The sequence below is a fragment of the Anser anser genome (genome assembly GCF_964211835.1).
Source record: "Anser anser genome assembly, chromosome: 15".
Taxonomy (NCBI): Eukaryota; Metazoa; Chordata; class Aves; order Anseriformes; family Anatidae; genus Anser; species Anser anser.
In genome coordinates, this window is record NC_139736.1 from 2,866,883 (window position 1) to 2,892,362 (window position 25,480).

The following is a 25,480-nucleotide window of genomic DNA, read 5'->3' on the forward strand; positions in this document are numbered from 1 at the left end:
TTTAAGGGGGGACACTTTAGAAGACAAGTGACTACCGTATAAACATTTTTAGAAAGCTCACACAAAACAAGTCTTTATTCTTTGTCGCAGAAAATAAATACAGGTGCATATTTCATATGCTTTTCTATAAAAGCACTCCTACAAAATCACTTAACTGCATACAACAGTACAACCTTTTTGGCTTTTAAAATGCAAATATTATACAGTCACTTCATTTTATTATCTTTTAAAGCACTTGTAGCAAGCAGCTTTGGAAAAGGAATGCTTAATTTAGAAGCCAAATTCTTGCCTCAAGTGTTTTGTGTTTCTTTTTTTTCCCCCCACTATTTATATAGTGCAACTAACCTAAAAGCAACTAGAATGGTTTTTTGTAAAATGTTTACTCGTCCCCCCCCAACCCTCCCCCCAAAAAAAATCTGCAAAGAAAAAACAGCTCTGAGAAACTGTTCTACCTTGATACTTAAATCAAGAGAAAACAAAAAGTGGCTCAATAGAAATATTAAGATAAGCATGATGCTTCACAGCTCATTATCTGTTTGCTTCCAGTTTGGCCCGGGTGTTTCTTTAGACTACAACGCATTAATCATCCAGTCCTATATTTCTGAAAAGGTACGACATGGACTCCCCGTTATGGATCCTGCGAATGGCTTCTGAGAGAATCATGCTGATATCCACAGTCTTGATTTTAGGGCACTGGAGTTTCTGTATTTCATGTGGAATCGTGTTTGTAACCACCACCTACAGAAGGAAAAAAATATAGAAAGTCATAACAGCTTCACGCTTTCCACCTCCCATATCAGAACTGCGAATGTCTGTCCTCCGGTCCCCAGGAAGCCACCCTTGCTGATAACAGAACAAGACTTTACATTACTGTCAGGATCCAAATCTTAGGAAGAGCTATGCATTGCTATACTGTGTAGCCATGGATACTAACGGCAACATCCTTCCCTCCTTTCATTCTGACACCTAAGGTCAGAGGAAGGTACAAAAATATCCCCCACACTGAAGGGAAAAGTCTGCTTATTCCGGCAGCCTGTCATCTCCCAGCTCTCCCTGGTTTTCCGCTGCTGTAGTTTAAGGATGCATACGTGCTAATATTCTAGCGTACAATTCAACGGTAAGAAAGCCCAAACCCAGCAACACCCCACCTAAATTCGTAACGCCGGTATATTTTAAGAATCATCAGGAGAAAAATGCTTGTTTAAAAAATAAACAAACCAACTAGACCGTCTGACTAGCCATTCAGAATTTACGCTTACTTCGTCGATCGCGGATTCCTCTATCAGCCTGGGAGCATCTGAAGAGAGCAGGCCATGCGTGGCCATTACAAAGATCTTGTAAGCCCCCCTCTCCTTGAGGGTCTCTGCTGCAGCAAGAAAGCTGTCGACGTCATCTATAATGTCGTCCTGTCAAAACAAGACGGCATTCTCGAGTCAGTGACGGTTCAACACGTTCTCAGACCGACGTGTAGTCTTAAGCTACCTACGGATAACGAACGCGGTGCACCCAGAATGACATCTAATCTTTTTCAAGTGTAACAGTTTACGTCCAATGCAAAATGGACATTTTTGTTGATGCTGTTCTTCTGACACCTGAGCTAGGTGGCAAGCATTAGGGTGGAAAAACAGAGCGTCCAAACCTACAGTAACATCACTCCGTAGTTCACGCAATCAGCTTCAGTAAATGTGCAGACTACTGCCTCATGGTATAAAAAGCACGGTATCAAAAGCCCACCACAAAAGTTCAGTTGCTGACACAGCAAAAATATACTCGATTTTTGTAACTTCAGCATATTTAGTATAATTTATCAAAAGCTATGGAATCTTACTTACCACGATGATAGCTATTCTTCCTCCTACATCGCCAACAACTGTGATGGGTGGTTTTTCCTTGGGAATCAGCACTGATCAATGGCAATTTTTTTTTTATAGAGGTAGAAAAAAAAAAGGAAGGTTTATACAATTTACTTCAAGTGTGGAAATGTCAGCTTTGCGTGGGTCACCACTGTTTTAGCCAGAAGTGAGGTGACAACTATTCCAACTATCACAGTGTTGCTGGGAAAAGCAGCAAGATTCTCATACCTTTTTTTTTTTTAAGCTTAGTGAAGAAGTATTAACTACATGCATAGAGTGGCATGCAGGCACAACCAGTTCAATCAGCCTACTGAAACCCAAGCTAGGTTTTCATGCGATGAAGTTTTGCTGGCACAGCTACAGGTCACACCCACGTTCAGCAAAGTTCCCTTGTCAAGGTTTATGACATTGATCCGGCTCCACGCAAACCCAGCTCAATTCAGCTCATTAGCCCTGTGTCCCAGAACAAAACTCAAACATTAAAACCTACTGGCAAAAGAGTGTGGCCTCTCTGCCACAGGCTCTTCTGACTAACTGTGGTGGCACAGCTCCTCCCACACAGGGCACAGATCTCGCGTCCAGCCTAGCACTAAAACCATGGACAAAAAGCATCAAATAGTAACCTTTCCCCTTCCTCATGTTCTCATAAAGAATCGCTCCTCTTTGACGGTGCCATCAGCGTCACCCGTCTCCCAAAAGCACAAAAAGCAATAGGTGAACACTCTCACACACAAACTTACTTACTGGGTATCTCTAAACTGGGATGAATAGCAGCTACGTTTTTGGCTGTAGGTGGTGAGTGTCGACCGTCCACCATGTCAGACTCGGCATCTTGAGCTTCGCCGTGAATGACAGCAATTCCCAACCGTAAGCGCTCAGCAAATGACTGTGCCCTGCAGAGAAAGGGTTAAAAAACAGATACATATATATACACACACATATTACAAGAATTTAGATACATACATTGCTAATCCATTTCCACTTCATTTCTAAAATTTCAGAGGAAAAACGGATCGATCCTAAAATTGTAGGAAAATACCTAGAAGAAATCACCTATCCCACAGCATCTTGTTTTCACCAGGCCTGTGAGAGTCAAAATAACCTTGAAAGCATCCACACTGGCCTTGCAAGCATCAGGACAAATGCCGCAAAGTCACGCAAATCTGATTATTCCCTTCTGTTTTGCCCAGCAGTCAAAAAACATTTCCTGGCTTTCAGCATTCTTGAGATCCCATGCTTTAGCTGGTCTCATCTAACAGTCGCCAAGAATAGCCTTGATGTCTGGGTTGCCTATATTTAATTAAATAGGAAAAAAATATTCAAATGAAAACAGAAAACAAATATTCATCTATTTATTTTTAGCAAGACGTGGACTAAGTAAGACAATATCCCAGACCTTCTGACACGTAACCTTGGATATCCTACAGAAAAGAAATCAAAATCATTTTGCCTGACAAACTACTCTTGAAATTTAAACAGCTCGGATTTCTACAAACTTACAAAAAGTTCCTTCGCCATGCAGCGTTTATCTGACTGAAGTTAGGAATTTATGTAATGAAGTTTAAGGTTAGCTGGATGAGTGTGGAAAGCAGAGAGTCAGGAAAATGGGAAATTCACAGACAGCACTCGTAACCCAGACACGACAAGCAGCAAGTAAAATGCAGCAGTGACATTCGCCCTACTTTACCTTGCACACCCTGGAGCTCAGCATCTAGCCTACACCAGCGACCTGCTCTCCTTGTGGTCAAAGTGAGACCAGCACGTCACTTCGTTCTAACCTTAGTATCTAGGACCTGTGGCCTGAATCACCTCCTTTAACCTTAAGCCTTGTTTCACTATCCAAACAACTCCACCGAGTGATCTGCTCATTGTGATGCTCAGTTAATTAAAAATGGAGAATCTTCTGCCCTGTGGTTGTCATACAGTTATTTTTTTTTCAAGAGGTTAAATACAGATAAATTATGATTCCATGCATATTTAAGAGTTATGACTTAGAAGGCGTAATTGTATCAGTGAAACTACAATAATGATTTAAATATGCAATATTATATTGAATAAAGTTCAAAACAACAGTAAAATGATTTATTCATTTTCCAATAAGCTCAGAAGCTCCACCAAGAGTAAGTTCTCCTTCACAAGCGGACATTCATCTGTGAAGCGCTGTCCTTAATTAGGCTGAAGCGTTCAACCACCCTTGTCCAAACACAATGCGCCTCCCTCAGACTCCTCTGAAATGCTCACATGCACACGTGAAGCTGCTGTACAAACACAGCTCTGGGATCCTCTCCTGCAAAAGTCTCCTTTCCTACACATGTGCAACTTAAGTGAGGTCATTTGCTGGCATACAGAGTTACTTGACAAGCATGAGAATGCTTCAGCAAATGCCTGCCTACACCCGAGAGGCAATGCTGACACCAAATAAAGGAGACAAAGACAAGCAAATGTAAAGTAATTGGCCAAAAGAGAAAAAAATCACATAAGTACCACCATTGCAAAACAAAGATGACAAGTTGTTCCCCTCACTGTACTTCTACAAAGTAAAGCATTTTTGATTTACTATATAAAACAATGTTTGTTTGTTTTTACAAAGAATATCATGACTCCTTGGCATCAAAGACTAGGTAGCTTCTCAGCAATTTATTAGTTTGTCACCACAGCAAATAAATTACCTCTTAAATCATCATCCAACTCTTTACCACCTTCTCAGAGTGGTATAATTCTATAGATCGTGTATAGTGAACCAAAAAGCTACAGGAATTAAGAACAATTGTTTGGCCAACAAGAACTTCACAAGGAAAACAGTCTCAACCATCAAACCCTGTTCCACCATGCTAGACGGTAAATCATCCGCATTTAGGATCTGATCAACCACGTGCTAAGCTGTTTGCTAAGCAATTACTCTGGATTAGTGGTGTACCACTTCTAGTGATTTTTCATCATTCACAGTAGGAAATTCATAATGTAAATGTACACAAGTATTATATCATATAATTAAATAGCTTCTTTATCATAAGCGCTGCACTGATTTACCACATCAGCTTGTTTTTTTAACCTCTGCTTAGATTTATTATGATTTTGTGACGATGTAAAAACTGCACATCTGAAACTGTAAGTGGCAGGGGGTTGCAGGCTGCATCTTTTAGTTGTTGAATATCTGTCCTTCACTTGACCCTAAGAACAAAATCAGGATAGAGATTTCCTGCTCTAACACAAGAGAGCAGATCGTACCCACCTCTTTGCAGACGCAGGTGATTTGGCCACAATTACAGCATTCCTGTAGTCTGGTATCTGTAGTAAATAACAGATAGCAATGTCTACTTCATATCTTCAGACAAATTTCAACTCAGTAAGAATCAGAACTTCATTTTGCCAAAAGAATTTTAAGCATTTAATATTGCACCTAACGTAAGAAAGCAATCTCAAGAATCCATGGTACATATTGAGAGTTCACATCTCCGTAAATCCAGATATTAAGCAAATTCAGATTTTAGCTTAAAGTTGTACCTTTCACAAACACCACGTTATACACAGATCACACAAAAGTAACTGCCTTAGAAGGACGTATGGGCTACACAGGCAAGTATTAAAAACAGGAAACCATCAAAACTAAAGTTTCCTGTTTGACTTAAATTGTCTTGTGCATGCACACAGCAGTCTTGAATCACTTGAAAATGCTGCATTTAATCCATTTCCTCATTTCAGGGTTGTTTTTCAGAGTTAAAAAAAAAAAAAAAAAGGCCTCTCCACCACATCATATGACTCCTTATAGGGACCACTAAAAGGAATAAAAATTCTACATTCACTGCACCCATACAGGAATCACGGGCTGTCACTCCACTGCTGGCACTTCCAGGCCTTCCACCAGCAGCCTGGGCTCACTTCAGTATCTCACTGCAGCCCCTTCCTTGCAAACTCAGCGTTTTCCCTCACTGTGCTGCCCTGGGACAATCTGTGCCAGAGCGCAGCACACACAGAACCTGTCTGGTCTTGCAGCAGTTGTCATAACAATAACGCAGAGCCACTCGCCGCTGTCGTAGCAAATCCTGCAGAGCACATCCAATCCGTGGGGAACCCCAGTATTGCGGGCCTGAAGCCTCTTAGCTAAAGATCTGAGAACCGATCTGTTAGAGCAGTCACCTGATGAATTTGGAGGGACGGGACCCTGACACGGAGCTCACAATCCTGCTGCCAGATGTCAAATAGCAGCTCCAAAACACAGAAATACTTGTTTTTTCCAACTACAAGCAAGGTAAGTTATTCCACAGCCTCATCCTCAAACACGCACCATACTTGCTGTTTCCAAAAGCACTGTATCTGAAAGAATATTTTCCCATGCTGATTTAAGTTCTGAATTTTGGCACGGGCCTAACCAATTGAAAATGAGAGCTTTTCAGAGGACGAGTTAGGCAGCATTAATAATCCGCAGTGCTACCAACTCCACCTACAATACTGGGAATTCAGCATGTTCTGTCCTTTACAAATGCTTAAACAACAGGCTATGAAGATTAACATGATGGAAGGTATGGACAAGGCAGGGCCTGTCATTTGACATAATAAAGGCTTTGATCTTGTTCAGACATCATTGCCTCATTTTTCCCCTGCCAAATTATCAAATTTGTTCGAAATGAAGTCAGAAAGCCAGAAATGTCATCCAAGAGACAGCAAGACATCAACAGCTCCCAGTAACAAAGAGCTATGTCACTCCGAGATTAACGAGTCACTCTGAGCTTAACATGTACACATAAGGAAGATAGAAGACACTAATTATAAATATTTGCTAGGCATACAAAGGAAAACCACCAACTTATCCGTATACAAATGAGTTTCACTGATTGGACTGACTTCATCGCAGAACATCAAATAACTCCCTTCACACCTACACATAATTTTCTGACAGGGAACGACTGTACGGCCTCATCCTCTCAACTTCCAGCTAAACGCTTTGTAAGTGACCTCCGTTCTTATCAAGCCGGACTCTATTTCATGCTATTCAACACATCCCATCACAACTCCCCCTTGAAACATTTTTCATGCTTTGGCATTCGCAGTGCAGGATCTGCAGCAAGCTGCTGTCACCGGGAGCCTGAGATGAATACTAAATTCTTCCGGAGCAGCACGGGATGAATCTTTCACAAAAGGGATACTACACATCACTTGGCTAGTGAAGTACTTGCCAGCATAGATCAGGTAGGTTCTGTCAGCTTTTGTTTTAGTAAATCATCTCATGATTTCATTCCTCAAGCAGAGGAATGAAGAAATTAGAAACTGGAAGGATCTTTTAAGTCCTCTCTACACATACGTCAGCAGAGCTCTGTGAGCACTCATTTGTTAGAAAGCACCAGGAGTACCAGACTCAAAGCTGCAGCAATTCTTCGTAGAACACTAAGACTTCGGGTATCAAGATGTGCTTAAAAACTAAACTAGGAACATGACCTTGTTACCTACCATAGTCCACAGGTTCAAGTAACATACAAAGGCACAACTTGTCTTCAGTCTACATATCTCGTTTTCCACTTTTTTTTTTTTTAAACTTCTGTATTGATTACAACACACAATACTTCTGTCTTGGTGCACAAGATGAATGACCGTGGCAAAGCCAGAGCCAGGAATTTTGTTCTACCGTCTTCCTCTTTGTTAGACAGACAAATTACCAAACCAATTGTAATGATACATTCAAATGGTAACTGATTCCCCAACAAAATTTTAGAAGTGTCATAAAAAATCCTGTTTTTTTCCTTCTTTTTTCAAACTAAGGCACTTATCTCTCTTTACAAAAAAAAAAAAACTTGAGTTCAAAAGTAAGAGCAAACTATACATTTTCTTCTCACCAGGAGGGAAAAATTTGCTTTCTTCCAAATGATGATTAGGCAGACATAATCCACATCTTACACCTACAATTACCAACTGCACAATTTGTCCACATGAATCTACCAGTAGCACTTCTCAAAGCACTTTATAAAAGTAATATCCATTTCAAAGATGGAGAAATGGCTGCACAGAACATCAGAAGTTAAGCTCCCTCAAGTCAAGACATGCTGAACAAACAGCAGGTGGAGATTTCCCCACAACAGAAGTCATCTGTTCTTATTTTCAGATTAGGATGGATAGGCTCTCATCGTTTACAAGTCAGCCTACAAAATATTTTCATAATGCTATATAAATTACACCTACACCAGCATTCCATCCTGTAAATAGCAAGGATATTGGAAACAGGAAAGGAAGAGGATATTCAGAATAGAAAAATGCTCTTTTATATACACGTATTAATTAGGAGAATATGTATAAGACGGCAGAACAGCATCCTTACATGGAAAATAAAATGCCAGTTCTTCATGAAAAGGAAAATCAGGCCTCTCTGGGAAGGAAAAGAACCAACCACACCACTTCCTGCCCCAACACGACCCTCCCCCACTTTAAAATTCTGTTTGAATTGTTAATCTTCTCACAGGAATTTGTTTCACAAGCCTTGAGACATGACAAAAAATAATTAAAACAGTGTAAAAGTAGGCCTTCCTCACCTCTTCTTGGATGTACTGCAGTAAAAATGGAGATGCTCTCAAGTTATCAACTGGAATATTGAAGAAGCCCTGTATCTCCTTCTGATGTAAATCCATGGTAATGAGATGAGTTAGTCCTTAAAAAAAAGACACATGAAGAAGCACATCAAGAAAAGCAAGCAATAACAGACACACTTTATTTCTAATAAGTTTAATAACTTTGTTCAGAACAAACTTTCTAAGCTACATTAAAACAAGAACATTATGCTACACGCTTTCAGTAATCCTAGTAACTATGCGCCTTTTAAATACACAAGGGTTATCCTGCTTCCCAAGTGCTGCTGTGTCTTCGACAAGCACCTCACAACGCTCCACATAACTGAACCAGTAGTGCCACACTGAGGCAGGTATGCTCCTTCTCCGTTTACACCCGACAACGTGGAACCACGACCAAGATAAATGGTCCTCTACCACCTAGTGGGACCCTAACACAGCAAACACTGGAGTTCTGAATTCCTCAGAAAAGGGCCCAAACTCTAATCGTTGCCACGTTTCTTCTCTCACGATAAGACCCAGATCGCAGTGTTCATTGTAACTGCCAATTCTTCCCAGGGAAAGGAAGCAAAGGGAAAGGAGCAGGAAATAAAGTGTCTTAATGGCTGAAAACGAATAAATGCATTCTCCCACCTCAACTCAAATGTAAAGGACAAACAAAGTAGTCAACAGGTAAGACAGACAGACTAGAAATGACAAGGTACAACTGCTCAAAAATGTTAGAAAGGCCAAGAACAGCATTATGAGGGAGGGATAGCACAGCCCAAAGCAGCAGACTCATCTCGCCAGTACAGCAGGATGCAATGTAAAATGGATGTTGCGAGATTTATTTATTTTTAAATGAACTCACCATCTAGAAATACCTCTAGTTATATTCTATGCGTATTTTAAACTTACTAAAAATAACTGCAAAGTTTTTCAACAAAGTCCCACCTTGTGCACAGACCCCTTTGGATCTGAGCGCTGCCCGTGGGATCCCCCATTTCCTTGATTATTTCAGAACAACCTGCATTCTTACCAGCCTTGCACATCATTGAAGCCAGTAATTTAGAGACAATGGAGCCCCTTTTCCTCATCTTGCACTGCTTGCTGTATGGGAAGTAAGGAATCACTCCAATAATGCTTTTGGCACAGGATGTTTTACAAGCGTACACCATGATCAGGAGTTCCATGATCGTAGTATTCACATCCCTGGAATGAGAAGCGTCTAGTTCTGTATTCATGCATAAAAATCCTGCAGCTGAATTCAACACAATATCTACATCCATTAATTCACTGTATTAGAGTGAGGGAGATCTTCATTGCAAATCCAGCTGCACACCTAAGGATGTAAGCGCCCTGTACCCAGCATTTTAATTCTTTACTAGAATTACATTTCATTATTATTTTCACTTCTTTTTGGTCAATTCAGCACTTTTCAGCATACTCCATTTTCAGGCTTTTGGTAATACAACATGTTGCTGCGACAAACTACACCATAATTTAATCTCCAACATCTATTTCTATTGCTCACAAAGCAAAATAGATGTATTTTTCAGTATCAATAACCTTTAAAAAAAAAATCAGATTTACAACATACTTCTCTTTTGTTCAAGCCAACAGCAGGCTAAATATTTACTAACTGCCATCTATTTTCTGATCTAAATGAGAAGACGGAGAGGGTATCTATGGATGAGAACCAGTCATCAACTACAAGACCTACTATTTCCGGTGCCATTAGAAATCAAAAAAAGTCTTTGCATTTTTAAAGTTCTTTTCACAAAAACAACAAAACTGTTTTCTGAATCACAGGACACATTGCCTAGGAAATGCTCCTCCTACATTTAGAGCTTTCTGATGGTGCTGGAGCCATGGTAGCTGAAAAGGGAGGAATTTAAAGAGAGTGTCATGAGCAAAAGAATGCACTTAGCGAAAGAACACAGAAACCATGGGGAAAGTTTCATTGACATTTTCATTGAAAATGAAAATAGAAGTTAGCTTACACTGAAGTCTTCTTTGTGCATGTACCAAAACAAAAAAAAAGCACACAAAGAGAAGCCTCTGTAATTAATCTAAGCTTATTATACTGTGTCACATACATAATATGCAAAGAAAAGTTAGAACAGAAGCATTCCTATGGACAGTCCACATCAAAACGCTAGTACAGCGCCTCTCAACAACTACTCACTTCGAAACCGTCTGGATGATGAATACATCCTTCCCTCTCACAGACTCCTGGATCTGCACTCGTGTTTCTGTCAAGAGAAATAGGTAAGATGCGCAGGAGCAAGATGCAACGGAATCAAGAAAGGGGCAGTGATAAAGGCAGACTGTAGTTAGGTTAAGTTTCCAGTTTTGCCCATGAAATGCTCACCTCTGTTTGGCTCTTGATAAACCTGAACCTTCCCCATCTCAACCCCTAATCGCCTGCAGGAGAAGAAAAATTAAAACCAGAAGTCAGTAAGTGAAAATGAAGGGCTAAATGAATGAAAAGCCCATTAAAGAGCAAAACCATTAAAGCAGTTGTGATAGTTACTGAAAATGCCATATTTGAGGAGAAAAACGGGAAAAGAAAACCCCAAACACTAAAACCAGTTACTATGGCAGAAATCTCTTAACACAGCTGCACCGGTGGTTAAGCTAAATTCATTTTTACGTCAAGCTCCAAAGGACAACCAAAGGAATAAAAAATATTGCTTATTAAATTATGTATCAATTTCTCATGTGTATATATATTTACATGCATTATACATGTTGCACTCTCTCTGTATCTATGTAGACAGATGACAACAAACATTCACAATGCTTAAGAGTCCACTTTTAAAGCATCCTTTTCCATAGATCAATGTCAGTCTGGAGGGAATAGGAAATCTTAGTGTCTGCTGCACTTATTCCACTCCAATATTAGCACAGCCCATCACCACTAAAAAAAGTAGAAAAGAATATAATAGGTACACATGCCCAAATCATTCCGAGGCATGATGCCTTTCTGTATCTAACTTTGGGTGCGTAAGCCTCAGGAACAACCCCACAGCACACAGTACTTCTGCACTGTGCATCCTAATACTGTTACAAGAGCAAGGAAAAAAATTACTTAAGTCATACAGCCTCTTCTGAAGCTATTCATGTACTTAAAGCTAATCAAATGTCCCCAGCTAAAACACACAGTGAGGACAGATCTAGCTTTGCTCCTACGAAAACTGTTACAAGGAGGTTGAGAACATGCTGGAAACTCGTGCCATGAGTATTTGACACTACCCGAACATTAGTTTTCCCGCACTCTCAAAAACATACTACAGACAATCACAGCCTGTCACTGAGCACCTTAATCACAAGTTACTTTCTTTGTTATCGACCTGTTGAAATAGGCTGTGCAATGCCGTACACCAGATGCTCATCCCAGCTGTGACAGCTTTCCCGTGTAACTACCATAAAACAGAGAAATCAGTCTTCACTAAAAAAAGTCCCATTACAACGGCACCAAGATCCTAAGCTGCCCTGGAGGCAGATTTTACTTACTCCGCAATCCTCTTCGATAGTTCCATGCATGATGAATTGGAATTAGCTGAAAACAGCACCAGTCCTCCCTTCGTTATATTCATGTTGGCCCCAATTTCAGTTGATGGCACACAAAACATCAAACCTAAGTTGTCTTCCCGCTCCTAGAAGACTGGAAGAGAGCAAAGGCCTGGTAAAGCCACAGCTTTAAAAATCAAAAATGAACAAGTTTTCTCTGTTTAGACAGCGAAGGATTTCTCATAATCCTGTATTCTCCATCATTCTTACTATTTACCAACATTTTAATAGCGCCACGAAGATATCCTTGTAACATTCTGTGACCCACAAGCTACAATGTTTACAGACCTAGCTCAGCACACCAGCAATGTGGCACAAAGAACGGACTTGTGCCTCTCTTTCTTCCTTCTCCTGTCCCCAGGCTTTACACACCCACCAGCAAAATGCTTCAGTACAGACCTCCAAAGGATCTCCCCTAGACAGCATCTTAACAGTTGGTTATTTATTTATTTGCTTATTAAATGCTTTCCTCAGGCTATCATCTAGCAGCACGGATTCTCTTCTCCAGTACACTTTCTAGAACTGAGCAATGCTGACTTTCAAAATCACAAAGCCAGTCAGAGGCAGAACTGAGCCAAGAGAGCCCTTAGGTCCTAGCTCTCTGCTAAATTGACTAGAGGAGTCTATTTCCATAGCTGTGCATCTTTCCACCTCTTTTCAATAAATTATAAACTTACAAATAAGGATGAAAGGTAAGGAAGAGCTCAATAAAGCTGGTAGCTGTAAATAACGACCTCTTGCACAAGGCATCCACTTGATGAAGCAGCTGTTGTCATTCTTTGATACTAATATTTCTCCTGTGAAGACAGAAGAACATCAAGAGGAAATCCATACATTTTCCACCAAAATAAACACCACTAATTGATGGGATTCCATCTTCACACTTTTTATTCTTTTTTGAAACACCACATTTTCATGCCCTACTCTAATATAACATTTTTATTTATTCTAATATAACATTTCGTTCAAATACAAGAAACAGTCATGTTTACCAGCAGCCAAAGAAGTCCTAAGCTACAGCACCTCACTCGTGTACGAATAGTTCATTTGTATAGCATTTTAGCATTAAGTAGGGGGCTGAAAATATCAAATAGGAGCTGTGTAATTCAAAACAAAGTAAATGGGAGTTCAGATAAATCAGTAAGTGCCCTGGCAAACATCTCCCTGTGGAGAAACCTAATTCTTCAAGCCACCCGTAGCTGTTCTAAAAAACTGAAGGCTTATCGACTATCAAGTGCTCCCAAACAGCATCTAAAAAAAAGTTTTCATACTCAGGGGCACAGCTGGCTAGCTCTATTAAAAAAACTACCCCAGCCCACCTTTGCAACCTGGAGTACTCTTGCTTGGTTTGGCCTAGTCCCAGCAGCGTACCCCATTCATCCTCCGTCAGGAGCCAGGGTTAAGTCGGGAACTTCCTAACGCCAGCCCCTTCACGAAGAGGCCGTGCTAGGCTCAGCTGCTGTCAACGAAAACCTGCCCTTCGCCAAAACTTCCCAAACGTGCAGAAAGCACACCAACGGGGACAACCTCAGCAACGGAATTTGAATGCCCAGTTGCTGATTCCAGTAGAACCCAGTAGGATCCCTACACCTGGCTTCCTGGTACACCCTTACCTTGCGTGTGTGACCCTTACACCTTGTGTGTGTGTGTGTGTATATATATATATATATATATATACACACACACACACCCCTTACCCTGGTATACCCCAAGCCCATGTCCTATAACATTAAAGGAAAACCCTATCCCTTTCTGCCTGTACTTTCAGACATTTGGGAAAAGAAAAAATAAATAAACCAACACCCAAATCCTAAAAGGCAGTGGTTGCAGACGTCCAATCCAAAGCTTACTTACATCCCTCCCAAACTAGGCTCCCCACAATTCAAGGGAAAATGAAAATCAATTCCCATTTCCTAGCTCATGTTTCTTCCTTCGTTCCGCTACACACTTAATCTCCACAGCTCCCAGGTGGCCTGCCAAGCATTCATAATGGCGTTAAAGACATCTTAAATCCAACAAAGTGGGCACGTACTAGAAATGCTTTTAGGTTTTGGAACATCACCTGGAAGTACCCTTCCTGTATGATCAGATGGCAACAATGTAAAAACAGCTTTCAAATAGCACTGGAAATATTTACATGGTGTTTTTTTATGACGATTTTTTTCCAGTTATGTTACCTCCTTTCTGCATGGATTAGGAAAATGAGGGGAATTAAGGAATGTGCTGAAAGACAAGAGTTGTTTCCTGTTCATCACTCAGGATGTATTTTACTCCACAATATGATGCTGACATCCACAAGCAACACCGAAGATGGTTTTTCTCATAACCATAGGCCAAGGAGTTTCCTTGTGGATGTACTTCAGCAGCAACAAGTGGGCTACACAGTGTGTGAGGCAGGGAGAAGTCCTGTCTGTAGAGTAACACTGATGTATCAAACTTTAGAAGGGTACTGGGATGACAGCACGCTCACAAGAACTTTATTAGGTGTGTGAAGACATGAATCCACAAATGTACGTGGGACCACAAACCTCTCTGGCTTGAGGCGGGCAGGTCTTCCAAGCCAGCATGGACTGGAAGAGAACGCACGCATCACAATGCAGGCACTGCCCACAAATTCCTACCTTTTCTTTCGGGCTGCACACAGCTACACAAACACGTGATGATGGAAACGATTACAGGAGTGGATGTCCACGAGCCCTATTCCCACCTGCTTCACCTCCACGGGCTTTTACACCTCCACAAAGTGAGTGTGCGCGCACGAACAGCCACGGAGGCAGCGATAACTGCCTGGGACCACCACAGCACCGCTCCTGTGATCCCCAAGGGCTGGGGGCAGACCAGACCCCCCCCCCCCCCACCCCACTCCCCACGAGGGGATGCGATTTACCCCAGCCCCATAAATAGGGCTGGGTCCCCCTGGGCTAAACGGCAAGAGGGTCGCCCCTTCAGCCCCACACCTCCCCGTGTCCCCCAGCTGCTCCTGGGGGGCTGCGCACCCCCAGCCCCTCCTGCACCTGAGGATCCCCTCCCCTCCCTCAGGGGGCCTGGGGGCACCCCCGCTGCTCCCCTTTCACCTGAGGGAGCGAGGAGCCCCCGGCTGCCCTGGAGAGGGGAAAAGAAGCCGTCCCTGATGGAGGCTCCCTCCCTCAGAGCCCCGAGGCGAGGCCCTCGCAGCCCCTTCCTCAGGCGGCGGACCCCGTGTGAGGAAAGGGGGGGGGGGGGGCGCTGTGGAAGGGGGCACCCTGCCCTCACGCAGCCGGCTGAAGCGAGGCTGAGCGGGCTGGAGAGGCCCCTTCGGTGAATGCCTTACCTGCCGGCTCCGGCCCCCCGGCCCCGGGAGAAGCGGCCCGGCCGGAGGGGTCGGGGAGAGGCGGAGGCAGCGGCGGAGCTCGGCCCCTCCGGTTGTGCCGCTCGCAAGATGGCGGCGCCGCGCGGGGGGGGGGCGGGAGGGAGGGGGGGGAGCGCGAGGGGCGGGCGCGAGGCGACGCCCTCACCCCCCCCCCCATCCCCCGCCGCCTTTCCCGCCAAGGCCTCGCGCCGCGGCTGAGGGGAGCCCCCGCCGCCGCCATCTTGGCCCCGCGATGCTGCCGGGGGGGTGTTTTGGGGTTCCCGTTACCAAAGCTGCGTTTTGTCGTTCCCTCTCCTTTTAAAGGCCACAGGAGGTGGGCGGCGGCCCCCGCCTGGGTTGCGAGAGCCCCCTCGCAGAGGTATAAGCAGGCAGATGTCCGTCTGCATGGCGCCAGGTTTCACTCCCAGCGGGGCGGCTGGCTGCGCTGCTGTGGGCTCCACCAGCAAAATGGAGGGGCTTCGCCATTCGCAGCCTTTGGTAGCTGATCCAACAGTGTTTGTGGAGAACGAAGATGTTCTGTAAAGTCAAAAACAACAACAGCAAAAAGTGGTCCCTCGATTCCCTTGTAAATACTGTCCAAAGCATACACAGTTTGTCCAGAGTCCTGCCAAGGCCCCCCTCATAACACACTTGGGTTAAACTGAATAAAGGTGCGTTTTACATTACTTGCGGCAAGAGGATGGGTTTAGTCACTCTTTAGAAGCCCAGGTTTATCACAGGACAACATCCATGACAAAAGCTATGTGTACTTTCACTCCTTTGACAAACTTTAGAGTCATCCTGCATAAATTCAGGAGGATAAGGCTCTTGCCAGGGTTGTCCATCTGTCCCTTCTTCCTCCCTCCCCTCCAAGTAAATACTCAAGCACCAACCCTTTTTCCTTTTCTGATCCTTTTCCCCCAGCTCCGTGGCAAGAAGCTGTTTTAAGTTGTGCTTTTCAGTGTGCCCAAGATCAACAGCACTTTATTACATACGGATCAGAATTTTAGCATTTAGAGTGGAGGTACAAATCGGGTACTTTTCACCACAGCTTTTCTCACAAATGAATTATTTATTCCTGGACTGCAACATACAGGGTGCATTTGAGCAAGGCCTGGAGCACCTGAACAGATACTTACATACCATGAAAGAGGAAGAAAAGGCACAGCTGCTGGGACTTCTCGCCAAATGCACCTGAAAAACAACAACTTTTGGTTTACTATTTTGAAACAGTTTCTGCCATTATGAGCTGTATTTTCCACGTTAAGCATTCACACACCAGTGCTTCCCCATCGCTCACAGTATTTGCTTCTTGCATTCTAACACTTCATCAGTTGTCTCCTTTTCCACTTCCAGCAGTCAAAGCTGGGCAGGAGAGCAATTTAACCTGGAGCCACGGAGCAGCTGCCAGGTGCAGAGCTCTCCACTTGTAGCACTCCCACAGAGCAAAGACATCTGGCTGAAATATGTGAGCAGGGAGACCGTAAGCTTGTTTGTGCCCTCTGAGACACAGCGCTGCAGTGATTCTGTGTTTCTGGAGCGTCTCTGACTTACACTGCTAAGCATAAGAAAACGGGCCTTGTACCTCCTCGCCATCCCCACCATTTCCAGTCTGCATTTTTCTGTTTACATGCTGGTGTTTCCACCGTTCGTTCAGGTTCACTGATCTTTGTACGTTCATTTTTGTTTTGTATTTTTGGGGAGAAGGAGCATTTGAGCTTTTTGTTAGCCTCTTCAGAGCAGCAAAGATTTCTCTTCGCATCAGTCTCCATCGCAGGATTTCACTACAGGCTGGCACGGCAGAGCAGTTTAAGGCAGAACAGCTGGAAACAACACATATTGAAGCAATGACCCATAATGCAAATAGCAGCCTTCCCCAGAAGCATTTTTCAATACCCTGGGGACACCCAGAATTTGCTGACTACTTGATTCATGCTGCCCCAAATTCCTGACATTGCCCAAGCAAACCACAGAACCAGGAACTAAAAAGATTGTCTTCTGATGCTTTTTCTAAGGCTGCCGCCTTTGTTTTCTTAGAGCAAATCAATTCCTTTCCTGCCTCTGTTTTTTCTGATCAGAGGAATGTAAATTTAAATCTCAAGTCCCAACAGAGAGGGATTTGTTAATTTTACAATATGCTATCCAAGAGTTTACAAATAGATCCTCCAAAATGAGCACCTGGATTTTATTTCGTTTACAATGATCCAATTAGCAATCATCTAAGGAATTCTGAAAAATTGCAGGGTGTGAATATAGTGGCTCAGAGAGATTTGCTGTTCTAAATCCAGATGCAACCCTGGCAGGCAGAAATGTTCAAAAAAAAAAAATCCACACCTAGTCCAGCCAAGGTGAAGGGCGCTGCTCATCCCGTGCTTGTCTGGATGACAGCCTGCATGTATCACCTGAGAAAAGACAAATGCTGCTATCATCCAGTCTCCTAAGCTTCATCCATCACTGCTCTGCCAGGTCGTGGTGGTGTTTTTTGTGTGTGTGAGTGGTGTTTGTTTGTTTTAAATAAAAGTGGATATTATACTCCTCTACCAATCTACGTGAGTAATTTTATGATTTCTTTCCCACACTTGATAGTGATCTGGAAAATAGTATCCCCCACTTCTGGGAACCAGAGTACCTTAAAAAGGCCCCAGAGCAGAGTACACATCTTATCTATGTGAAGGGCTATGTAGGTAGACAGCATTCTTTTTGTTTTACCGAGTATTACTGCCTGATTGTGGCTTGGCTGTCTGCAGGAAATAGGCACCAACTCTTTTTGTTACAGTCACATTCCTCCTGAGTCATGAAGCTTAGGCTGAAAAAAGTCACTGAGTTTAGTTTGTTTTCCTGTTTCTAGCAGTGCTGTCAGTTCCGGGTCAGTCTGAAATGATTAACAGAGATCTGCTGCATCAGCCTTCAGCATGGGCACAGGGTTATCTCCTATCAGCCTTCAAACAAAACAGCGAGAGGCTTGTTGGAATAGCCAGTGTTTAACAGGTCACTGCACAGAAAAATGTCTCAAGCTGGATGAAAAGGCAAGAATTTGAACAAATGCTGCCCTGAAACAAGAACGGCAGTAGCATCTTTCTCTTCATTCCCGTATTCTCTTTGCTGTCCTTGTGTACAGTTCTGTCCTGCAAAGTCTGCATAACACCCAGTCGCCTCCTGTTTACAAATGTGGTTTGCCCTTCGATTCTCCATTAGACAAAAGCTGTTGAACCGAACAATGAAGCAATGTCATTTTAGGAAAATTGACCGGCTACGCAGTGCCGAACATCCCATTCCTCTCTGTCCAGCTCACTGGGTCCTGGTGTGACTTGCCATTCACTGTATCACTGTGCTACGCTACGGCTCCTCTACACGGAGGGAGTGAGCACGCATCATGTTTGTGAAAATAAAGGAAGCGTTCAAATTAGTCATGGGTCACTGTACAGCAGGCTTGCTTATTAAAGCAGAATTCAGTACAGAAGAAGAGATCCTGTGCCTCACATACACAGATGTACAGAGTAAAGAAAGGTTTGGTGTCCAGCTCTGCCCTGTGCAGCTAAGCAGAAACCAGGAGATGTGCAGGGAAGGACCAAAGTGCAACCAGCAGAGACACCCTGTTCCCTTCCCAGCTTGGTGCTGAACAGGGCTGACCCTGAGTCAGCAGTAACAGGTTAACTCCTGCACGGGGTGGGATCCTCACACTGCCGCTACACCGAGAAAAGATGGAAAGACCCTGCTAAGGCTGTTTATTACCCATTAATTTACTAATGCTGTTTATTACCAATGCCTCTCCTTCACAGAAAAGCTTCTTAACAATATTGATCCTCTAAGCTGTCATATTGTTTCCTGCCTAACTTCAACAACCTCTGGAAGAGTTTCTGCTCTCAGACCTCCGTGCAATGTCTTTTGTTTAGCTTTATCTAACAAGTCCATTCCCCAAACTCAAGGATGGGACACTTAAAAATTTTACTCACCAGGAAGGTTTCACCAGAGGAAGTGCGAGGGAACTAGTAGCTTTCACACAGGCTTTTACCATCTCATTAAGTCCTCCTTAATCTCATTAAATCCTCCTTAATGAGACCTTCCTCACCTGCTGCAATCACCCTCCCATTCATTTGCACCCACCATCACGCCGCTGGTATTTTCAAGGCTGTCTCAGCTCCTAATCTTCCCTCCCTCTTTCCCCGTAGCTATTCTTCCATCCGCACCGGGTAGTGAGGTATCGCCTTCCCCTGCTGCCTTCCTCGGGGGACAGCTCTGGACCACAGCTCTGGCCAGCACAGTTTCTGCTCTCAGAAGGCACGGGCTTTGGTTTTCTGCCCGAGGGCTCGCCATGACAAAGCCTCTGGCCAAAAATCACCCGCCACGTCTTTCTGAGCTCTTCACCGAGATGTTTTGGCTGTGCCGTATCTACCTCGCTCAACTCCAAAGTGTTAAAGACCTCACCAGACTGCTCACCCTGGTCTGCCAGTTCACCCCAAACACCCCGACTGTCAAAACTTGCTTATCCTCCGCTCTCCCCGTGCACAGCCCCGAGTGGCTCTGCGCACCCCAGCCCTCTTTGTACGTGCGGGGCTGTCTGCTCGCCCGCGGAACGGCCCCTCCGCGGGGCCAATCCGCCCCGTGCCAGCAGGGCAGCCCATTTTGCACCTTTCCCAATAACTGCAAACACCAGGGGGGTTCAGGCTGTTCCTGGAGCCCGGCGCCACCCATCCGATCGCATCTGAAAGAGCCTTGAGAGCAAAGCTGCGTCAGAGGGCGGCACAGCTGCCAAAATGTTGTTCAACCTCTTGGGATTTTTTACATGCCTTTGGAAATTTTTCTTTCCCTCTTTTTTTTTTTTTCTTTTCTTTTCATTCAAGCTTTTCTAGATAGGCACAAGACAAACATGAGTAGCAGAGAGAACGAACAGCCTGCCTTCGAGTCAGGAATGAGCGACTACCATAATTATCAATGTGATAATGAGACTGAACACGAGGGAACTCGATAGGGGGGAGATTTATCTTGGAGCCAGTCCCTGGGCATCCCAACCCCGTGCTGATGTGAGCGTGGCTTCTCCCAGCACAGAGGCTTGGGATCAGACCCTGGGTGACAGAACCATTCCTATCCCAAGTGCATCCTGCGACACGGCGATGGCTGTGACCCGGTGGTTACCACAGATAAAACATTCCCTTCCCCGTTTTTTTCCCCAACGGTATTCTGACAGCACTCTCAGAAATGGCCACCTGCAAGCTCTGTAAGTCCCTTCCCCATCGTGCAGGGAGATTTCGGCTTTGTAAAGACGCACTATTTTGCTTAGCCGTGATAACGTGCCTCTTAGATTGGAGACAACTTCTGGGGGAGATATTGTGCACGAGAGAGGACAGTTCAGTTGTGGCTCTGAAGTTCTCCGATGAAACAGGGCCGGGATGCCCTAGAGAAGGCGGTGCTCTGTAGGGCAGTTACCTCCCGGAATTGCAGTGGCAATTCCTTAGCCCACCCAGACACTCTGCCTCATTTCAACCATGTCCCCTGGGCAGCCTGTACCCACCTTGCATGCCCAAACGACCAAAATTGCTTCTCTCCTCCCACAAACTGGGCCAATGCTTCAGGCCCTGGCCTTTGAGGGTGCTGGGAGACACGGCAGGAGGCCAAGGCCTCTGTCGCAGTCTTGGAGACGTCTGTCACAAGGAATTACGTGGGCTCTGCAAACAGATGAAGAAAACCCGAAAGAGCAAACGACGGGCTGCGCAACCTTGACACTGCAATCGATGCTGGAGTTTACCGCCAGGAGCAAGCAAACAGCCCCGGCGTTGCACGCTGCCTAGCAAACATTGCACTTCTATCTGCGTGACAGGCAGCAATTTGTGGCAAAGGGTAAAGCTTGCTGTTCGCTCATGCTTGCCATACGGATGGTCTCGTTACATTCCCTGATCTCCGTGGGATTATGCATGAATTTAAGGTTAAGCGCACACGTGCCGGCAGGATCACGACCTTCATTTAATATTGCACGGCCCAGCAGACCCATAATTAATCCCTACCACGTTCAAGTGACAGCTCTCACTCAGCACAGTCATCCACGCAGAACAGCGAGGTGCCTGTAAATTCATACAGTCAGGCTGGGAGTATTTCGTCTTTTCATCTAGTTGCTCAGCTCAGGCGGATTACTGAGTGTTTTAATCACACAGGCAACACAGCAGGCTGGGTACGTTTTAAGTAAGTTTAATGAGGTTTAATATTCGTTCGCCAACGGTACAAAAAGCCAGGTTTCAGCTACCTAAGGACAAGAAGGATGTCAAACACACACAGACAAGCACTGCTCAGAAATAGTTAGGCTGCACATCAAACCCAAGTAACTGGAGCGCAATCTTATAATTCATCCTGCCACACATCTGCAGAGAGAAAAGATGAATATTTTACTGGCTAGTCCAGATCCTACAGAAATACACGTTACTATTTCACTTAACCCTGTTTCTTTAAAAGATGCGTCTGTGGGAGTGCTTCTGGATGGATCCCACTGCATGTCCAAGCTGCTTTTTTTTAATTTAATCATTTTTTACTTAAGCTTTAGCAGCCCGTGCACCAGACTGGTATGATATATGGGAAAGGATGCTTGCTTTTCTTTTGCAGATTTAATTATAAGGGATTTATGGAACAGCTCTCTCCCCTTCCATCCTCTTCTCTGGACAGCCTCAACACCGACACAGCTGCACCCGATCTTGCCCCCTGGTGGAACCCCAGAATTTTTGCATCCTGGCACAGACCGGCTGCCAGGAAAGCCTGGCAAGTGCAGGGACAAATTCTCCCAGCAGCTCGCCTGCCCTGTACGGGTGCGCTGCAGGCAGGTGGGCCCAGCGGAGGAGCAGACAGGATTTGGCCCCGTCTGCCTCCCTCGGGCACGTACAAGGTGACCCCGGGCTGGGCTCGGCTGAGGCCGTTTCTCACGGCGTGCAGGGCGCCGGAGAGTTCCCTCCTCGGGAGCCCTGGGAAAAGAGGAACGTAAAGGGAGCCCTGTGAGCAGTCACAGCCCCACCGAGCTTTATAAAGGGTCGCCTGCGAAAATCCAGAAGCTGTGACAGACCGGCAGCACCACCCGCCCGGTGGGCGCCCCCCCAGCACAGCCCCCAGGGACGCCGGGAACTGCAGCAGTTTTCCAGCAAGGCAGGGCACAGCCCGAGGGGCTTTACGCACAGCACAAAGATGGGTGCATGGAAACAGGCAGCCGAGGAAGGGGCACGGGGAGGAAAATGCTGCTACTCCAACTTTCTGCCCTGCCGCAGCTCCAGACGGTTTTCTGGTTAAGTCTTGGTAGGACTGAGATGCCCCCCAAAAAATCAGATCAGCTTGTGAGCGTGCACGGCCCTTCGCAGCCTCAGTCCCGCAATTACAGCTCTGAAAGGAGGGGAAACTGCAGAGAAGGGAAAGGAACTGCCCCTCCAGCCGCGCCGGCGATGCAGAGCACGCTCAGGCCCTCGGGACCTCCGCTTCCGAAGCAGACCTGGACTTCCTCCTGCTGGTCAGGCTGGCCAGGACCGAGTCCTCACTGAAAGCCCCTTCGAAGGTCGACAGGATGGACTGGCGAAACTTCTCCTTGAAGTCCGGCCCCACAAACACGTACAGGATGGGGTTGATGCAGCTGTTGAAGAAGGCAAGGCTGGAAACCAAGGGGATCCCTATGTAAAGGGCCATTTTCATCTCGTGACTGGAAGAGTTTTTGGATATTTCTAGCAAGGAGAAGACATGGTAGGGGAAATAACAGAGGAAAAACGAGGCCGTGACAGCAATGATAATTCTGTACGGCTTGGCGGAGCTGGCCAGCTGCCTGCTTTTCAGCTTGACGGCCACGATGCCGTAGCAGAGGAGAATCACCGTGAAGGGGATGAGGAAGCCGCAGAGGAATCGGGTTATGATCATCGCTTTGTGCCGCATCCTCCACAGCCTCCGCGTTGCCTCGGACGTGTAGTCATCGGACAGCGCGAAATTATTGTAGCAGCTGGTGACATTCCTGGAGCTGACCACGGTGTCACGGAAGACGAGGTACGGGGAGCTGAGGAGGAGGGCCAGGACCCACGTCCCCAGAGCAATCCTGGCCGCCAGCTCCGGGCTCCTGCGGTTGTGCGACCACACGGGAAAGGCCACGGACACGCAGCGGTCCATGCTGATGACCGTCAGGAGGAAGACGCTGGCAAACATGTTGAGGAAGGCGATGGTGCTGTTCAGCTTGCACAGGAGCTTCCCGAAGGGCCAGTGGAAGCCCAGCGCGGTGTAGGCGATGCTGAGGGGCAGGAAGAAGGTGAAGATGAAGTCGGCGATGGCCAGGTTGAGGAACCACACCGAGTTCACCGTCTTCTTCATCTTGAAGCCCGCAATCCAGATGACGAGGCCGTTGCCCGTCACCCCCAGCAAACAGGCGACGCCGTACACCACCATGGAGAGGACGTGCATGCTCTTCTGGAGGCCGGAGTAGTGATCGTGGGCAGTGGCGTTCCCAGGAGGCACGGTGGGGGAAGTGCCCGGGAAGGGCGATGGGGAAGAAGAGACGCCCTCCATCGCCGCAGGCCAGAGTCCTGAAATCGCAGCAGCACACCCTGCTATTAGCTGCAGCTCCCACAGCTCAGGAGAGCAAGTCTTTGCTAGCAACTGTACACAAAATGTATATATGAAGCTGGAATATTCATTTAATATAACTTGATAACAACCATCCTTCTCTATAGCGCCTGCAAAGCTTCAGAACGGCAGAAGAACATTTGTGAGGCGCAAAGAATTCAAGCAGGATCGAGCAGGATCCCAGCGAGCCAAAACAGAGGGAGGAGGGTACTCTGAACGCCTCGGGCTGATCTGATCCCGACACGTCCCAGAAGGGACGGTACTGACAAGAAGGGGAGCCATCTGAGCAGAAACTCAGCAACCGCGGGGACAACTCCCACCGCTGCAAGCAAAAAGCCAGGGATGCATCGAGACGAAACCAATTACACGCCTCCAGGGCAGTCCCTGCATCCCTGCAAAGCTCGTCACCGCTGGGTGACTGTTGGTGGGCTGACTGCCAGCCCACCGACACTGCGACACATCTTAAGCCAGAAAAATAAATGATAATAAAGTAGATTTTTTTGCTTGCAGCTCCTTCCATGCCTGAAGGCCCACAGCAGCCTGGGCACTGTGGGGCGGGGGGGGGTGGCATTGCCTGTGAACGGCCCCGCGGCCCCGCCACCGCTCTGCACGTCTCAGGAACCACCACCGCCCGAGAAACCAGCCCAGGTTTTGCTGTCGGTGGTGTCAGAGCACCCATGGACAGCCCACAGCAGCAGTCAGGGGCCAAAACCAGAACCGTGGAAACCCAAATCGCACAGCTGCGACAAACCCCTTTGGATGACCAACGCAAAATTAAGACAGTAAAAAGCTTCTAGACTGATGAAGCTGAAACGCTGTTCCTTCGACAAATACCTTCTGAGGACGCGTCCTCTCCTAGGCAGAGCGATACCCGAGGTGTGTCCTGGTGCAACAGCCAGTCCTTTACCCAAAAACCTGCCTCCACGAGCTTGTGCTTCCCCGTAGCCGGCACCTGCCTCAGTAGGACCCACCACAGCGCCGTGCTCCTCGCCGCTCTCCCTCTGGCTCTGCTCTGTCCCCCCGTCTGACTCCCCTTTGAGACACCGCTCCTCTCCGCCGTGACTCACGGTGCCTCGCTCCATTTTTCCATGGCTCGGGCCCACGAGGCGTTTAGTAGGATCCCTCACTCCCTGCCCTCGTTCCCCATTTTACGGTGCCTCGATTTAACCCCTGAAGCTCTGCCTGGGGCACGGCCTCTCAGGCCAGGTTGGCCAACCCAACTTGGACTCGAAGCGCGAAGGCACCACCACCCCACGCCCACCCGCGGGCCTACCCCCGGGGCACCCCTCACCCCACAAAGCTCCACGGAGGGGTCGGGGCGCGCCGTGCTCCCCAGACCCTCACCCGCAGCCCACGCCACGACCCTGCCCCATGCCCAGAGGGACCCCCGAGCTCAGGACCCCACTCCGGCCATCACCCTATACCCAAGGGGGCCAAGCAGGGCGGCTGGGAGCCCTGCAGCCGGTGGGGACATGGGGTGCCGGGGGGGTCAGGGTGCCCTTGGGGGGCTCCGGGTGCCGGGGGGGGGTCGGGGTGCCCGGGACCGAGCCCCCCGTGGCCGCCCAAGGTGACCCGTGCCCGGCGCGCCACGTGCCGGCAGCGCCTCCCGCCACGCCTCGGCAGCGACC

The 25,480-nt window shown here is 46.5% G+C and overlaps 2 protein-coding genes across 2 annotated transcripts; both read right to left on the reverse strand.

The window, feature by feature from the left end:
• Window positions 1-45: 45 nt before the first annotated feature.
• Window positions 46-15,425, reverse strand: PRPSAP2 (phosphoribosyl pyrophosphate synthetase associated protein 2). Its single transcript, XM_083799430.1, has 12 exons — window positions 15,270-15,425; window positions 12,637-12,756; window positions 11,903-12,053; window positions 10,758-10,810; window positions 10,572-10,638; window positions 9,423-9,595; window positions 8,372-8,487; window positions 5,086-5,141; window positions 2,598-2,746; window positions 1,833-1,903; window positions 1,260-1,406; window positions 46-738 (listed from the first exon to the last, which is right to left on the reverse strand). The coding sequence occupies exons 3-12, from the start codon at window positions 12,019-12,021 to the stop codon at window positions 580-582; spliced, it is 1,110 nt and encodes a 369-aa protein (XP_083655556.1). The 5' UTR covers window positions 12,022-12,053; window positions 12,637-12,756; window positions 15,270-15,425; the 3' UTR covers window positions 46-579.
• A 6,437-nt stretch (window positions 15,426-21,862) lies between these two features.
• LOC310881764 (chemerin-like receptor 1) lies at window positions 21,863-25,447 on the reverse strand. The gene is made up of 2 exons (XM_083799431.1): window positions 24,687-25,447; window positions 21,863-23,812 (listed from the first exon to the last, which is right to left on the reverse strand). Exon 2 carries the CDS (start codon window positions 23,793-23,795, stop codon window positions 22,710-22,712), a length of 1,086 nt encoding a protein of 361 aa, XP_083655557.1. The 5' UTR covers window positions 23,796-23,812; window positions 24,687-25,447; the 3' UTR covers window positions 21,863-22,709.
• Between the last annotated feature and the right edge of the window lie 33 nt (window positions 25,448-25,480).

What these genes read in the sequence shown, in the direction of transcription:
- PRPSAP2 (XM_083799430.1), bottom strand. Translation starts at nt 12,021, where the DNA reads ATGTTTTGTGTGCCATCAACTGAAATTGGGGCCAACATGAATATAACG. An exon ending in ATCATCCAGACGGTTTCGAA is followed by an intron (nt 9,596 to 10,571) that starts GTGAGTAGTTGT and finishes TTCTCATTCCAG; the next exon opens with GGATGTGAATACTACGATCA. An exon ending in TCACCTGCGTCTGCAAAGAG is followed by an intron (nt 2,747 to 5,085) that starts GTGGGTACGATC and finishes CTTTCTCTGCAG; the next exon opens with GGCACAGTCATTTGCTGAGC.
- LOC310881764 (XM_083799431.1), bottom strand. Translation starts at nt 23,795, where the DNA reads ATGGAGGGCGTCTCTTCTTCCCCATCGCCCTTCCCGGGCACTTCCCCC.